The 4835-nt window shown below is 23.2% G+C and overlaps 1 protein-coding gene across 1 annotated transcript; it reads right to left on the minus strand.

Annotated features, from left to right (window-relative positions):
- Positions 1 to 3713: 3713 nt before the first annotated feature.
- Positions 3714 to 4127, minus strand: LOC127002808 (protein GVQW3-like). The gene has a single exon (XM_050869339.1). The coding sequence runs from the start codon at positions 4125 to 4127 to the stop codon at positions 3714 to 3716; it is 414 nt and encodes a 137-aa protein (XP_050725296.1).
- Between the last annotated feature and the right edge of the window lie 708 nt (positions 4128 to 4835).

Consider the following 4835-nt stretch of genomic DNA (forward strand, 5'->3'; position numbering starts at 1 on the left):
TTATTGGTATTTTGTGAATTTAATTAGATACGAATTTAGATTATTTCATAGGTATTTTGTGTATATTTATTTTTATGCATATTTACTTTATTTTATGTGCATTTTTGTATATATATTTTTATAGAAATTTGCTTTATTTTTTGTGTATTTTGTAGATGTTTTCTCATACAAATCTACATTAATTTATTGGTATTTTGTTTATTTATTTTTATACAAATTACATGATTATATGTGTATTTTGTACATATTTTTAATACGTATTTACATTATTTAATGTGTATTTTGTTTATATATTTTTATACAAGTTTACGTTATTATATGTGTATTTGTATAAATATTTTCATACAAATTTACATTATTTTATGTATTTTGTATATATATTTCAATTCAAATTTAGCCTATTTTTTGTGTATTTTGTATATCTATTTTCATACAAATTTTAATACTTTTGTGTATTTTTGTATAATTTTATATGAATTTACGTTATTTTATGTGTATTTTGTAAATTTATGTTTATACAAATACACATTCTTTTATTGGTATTTTGTTGATTTATTTTGATACGAATTTACAATATTTTATGTGTATTTTGTATAAATTTTTTGATATGTATTTCCTTCATTTTATGTGTATTTTGTATATATATTTTTCTAGAAATCTACGTTATTTTATGTGTATTCGTATATATATTTTGAAACATTTATATTGTTTTATATGTATTTTGCATATTTATTTCAATACAAATTTACCTTATTGTATGCTCTTTTTGTATATTTATTTTAATACAAATTCAAATATTTTATGTGTATTTTGGTAATATATTTTAATAAAAAATGCGTTATTTTATGGGTATTTTGGATCTTAATTTTCATACAAATTTACATTATTTTATTCATATTCTGTGTATTTATTTTGATACGATTTTACATTATTCTATTTGTGTTTTGTATATATATATTTTTATATATATCTACATTATTCAATGTGAATTTTGTATATATATTTAACACAAATTTACGTTATTTTAAGTATACAAAATACACATAAAATAAAGTAAATTCGTATCAAAATAAATAAACGAAATACCAATAACAGAATGTATATATATAAAAAAAAATATATATATATATATATATATATATATATATATATATATATATATATATATATATATATATATATATATATATATATATATATATATACAAAATACATATAAAATAAGCTAAATTTGAATTGAAATATATATACAAAAAACATAAAATAATGTAAATTTGTATCAAAATATCTATACAAATACACATATAATAACATAAATTTTTATAAAAATATATAAAGAAAATACTCATTAAATAATGTAAATACGTATAAAAAATATGTACAAAATACACATATAATAATATAATTCGTATCAAAATAAATAAACAAAATACCAATGAAATAATGTAATTTTGTATGAGAAAACATAAGCAAAATACACATAAAATAACGCAAATTTCTTTAAAAATATATGTACAAAAATGCACATAAAATAAAGTAAATTTACATAAAAATATATATACAAAACACAAGTTAAATAATGTAAATGCGTATATTATATATATATATACAAAATACCTATCAATTAATCTAAATTCTTATCGAATTAAATTAACAAAATACCAATAAAATAATGTAATTTTGGATGAAAATATATAGAAAATACACATAAAATAACCTAAATACAAATACAAATATACACATAAAATAATTTAAAATTGAATGAAATTAATATACAAAATAAACATAAAATAAGGTAAATTTGTAATGAAATATATGTACAAAATACACATAAAATAATGTAAATTTGTATGAAAATATATATACAAATACATATAAAATAACATGAATTTGTATAAAAATATATTTTCAAAATAAACATTAAATAATGTAAATGCGTATAAAAATATATATACAAAGTACATATAAAATAATATAAATTCGTATCAAAATAAATCAACAAAATATCAATAAAATAATATATATTTGAATGAAAATAAATTTACAAAATTCACATAACATAAGTAAAATTTATATTAAAATATATACAACATTACCCAAAAAATAATTTGAATTTATATGAAAATAGATATACAAAATACACATAAAACTGGGGTAAATTTCTTTTGAAATATATATACAAAATACTCATAAAATATTGTAAATTTGTTTCAAAATATATCAACAAATACACAGAAAATAACGTAAATATGAATAAAATATAAATACAAAATACACATTAAATAATGGAAAAGTGTATAAAAATATATATACAAAATACGCACAGAATAATTTAAAATCGTATCAAAATAAATGAACAGAATATCAATAAAATAATATAAATTTCTATGAAAATAGAGATGCAAAATACCCATAAAATAACGCATATTTGTATAAAAATATATATACAAAAAAACACATAAAATAACTAAATTTGTATTAAAATACATATACAAAATGCATATACAATAAGATAAATTTGTATTCAAATAGATATGCAAAATACATATCAAATAATGTAAATTTGTATTAAAATATGTATACGAAAACACATAAAATAGCGTAAATTTCTATGAAAATATATATAAAAAATACACATAAAATGATGTAAATACGAATAAAAATATATATACAAAATACACCGAATATAATGTAAATTCGTATCAAATTCAATAAACTTAATTTCAATAAAAGAATGTATATATGTAGGAAAATAAATATACAAAATAATATATAAAATAATTAGCATTTGTATAAAAATACATACAAAAATACATATATATAATTTTTATATAAATACAAATACAAAATACACATAAAATAAGATAAATTTGTATATATATATATATATATATATATATATATATATATATATATATATATATATATATATATATATATATATATATATATATATATATATATATATATATATATATATATATATATATATATATATATATATATATACGAGGACGTTCAAGTAATGAGAAAATGTCAGAGAGATACTATTTATTTTCATAAGCTTACAAAACTTTGTCTCCTTCAAAATAATTGCCTCCACATCTACACACTTTTGCATGCGTCTCTCCCATTCCTGGAAGACCTCCTCAAAGTCCTTCTTCTCTAGTCCCTTCAGGTAACTTTCCGATGCCTCTTTCAGCTCCTCTGTTGACTGGAATCTGGTTCCCCTGAGGCTGTCTTTCATACATGGGAACATGAAGAAGTCGCAAGGAGCTAGGTCAGGGCTGTAGGGTGGGTGTTGTATCACTTTCATTCCCCTGTCGGCCATCCAAGTGGTCACCAGGGTTGACTTGTGGCATGGGGCATTGTCCTGGTGGAACCACCACTGACCACTCCTCCACTGCTGAGGCCTCTTCTTCCTCATCTTCTCCCTGAACCTTTTCAGAACAGTAAGATAATATTCCTTATTGACAGACTGACCCTGAGGAACCCATTCAATGTGAATGAGCCCCTGGGAGTCAAAGAAAGGAATGACCATGGCCTTCTCTTGTGACTTGCTCATCTTTGCCTTTTTGGGCCTGGGGGAGTTTGCGTGCTTCCACTGAGCACTCTGCCGTTTGCTCTCAGGGTCATAGGTGAACACCCAACTCTCATCACAAGTCACTACCTTATTCAGGAAAGCTGAATCAGCCTCTATCATTTCGAGAATGTCAGTGCAACATTCCACGAAACTGCTTCTGGTCGTCGGAGAGGATCTTTGGCACGAACTTGGAACAGACTTTGTGAAGCTTCAGATCTTCGGTCAGAACTGTCTCTACTGTGCCAGTACTAATGCCAACAGCTTCAGATATCATCCTCACAGATATTCGACGGTCTTGCATCACTAACCTTTGCACTTCCTCAATGTTTTCCTCCTTGCGTGCACTTTTTGGTGCTCCAGATCTGGGTTCATCTTCAACTTGTTCATTTCCTTCAGAAAATCTGTTAAACCACCGGTAGAAACTTGCTTGGCTCATCCTTTCATCCCCATAGGCTTCTTTTAACAATCCATAAGCTTCTTGTTTTGTTTTCTTAAGTTTAACACAAAATTTGATGGCGTAACGTTGCTCCATGTTTCCTTGCATCGTGACACGTGCTCGGAGATCGGCAAACCGGATCAGACTGGTTCCACCACAATCACCGCGGCGCTCAGACCTGCTAACATAGAAAGTTGCCAGTTGGTAATTTTATAGAGTATATGTATGTGTACTTCTCCATGAAAAAGTATTTTGATCATACCATATTTAATGTCTCTCCTGACATTTTCTCATTACTTATTGAACGTATATAGAAAATGCACATTAAATAATATAAATATGTAAAATAAAATATATACAAAATACACATAGAACAATGTTAAATCGTATCAAAATAAAAACACAGAATATCAATAAAATAATGTAAAATTGTAAGAAAATAAAGATGCAAAATAATCATAAAAAAAGCAAATTTTTTTAAAAATATATATACAAAAATACACATACAATAACTAAATTTGGTTTTAAAAAAATATACAAAATACACATACAATATGGTAAATATGTATTGAAATAGATATGCAAAACACACATCAAACAATGTAAATTTGTTGCAAAATATATATACGAATAAACATAAAAAAACGTAAATTTCTATAAAAATATATATAAAAAATACACATAAAATGATGAAAATACGTATAAAAATATATATACAAAATACATATAAAATAATGTAAATTCGTACCAAAATAAATAAACAAAATACCAATAGAAGAATGTGAATTTGTATGAAAATAAATATACAAAATACAC

The sequence above is a fragment of the Eriocheir sinensis genome, chromosome 1 (assembly GCF_024679095.1).
Source record: "Eriocheir sinensis breed Jianghai 21 chromosome 1, ASM2467909v1, whole genome shotgun sequence".
NCBI classification, from domain to species: domain Eukaryota; kingdom Metazoa; phylum Arthropoda; class Malacostraca; order Decapoda; family Varunidae; genus Eriocheir; species Eriocheir sinensis.

What these genes read in the sequence shown, in the direction of transcription:
- LOC127002808 (XM_050869339.1), bottom strand. Translation starts at nt 4,127, where the DNA reads ATGCAAGGAAACATGGAGCAACGTTACGCCATCAAATTTTGTGTTAAA.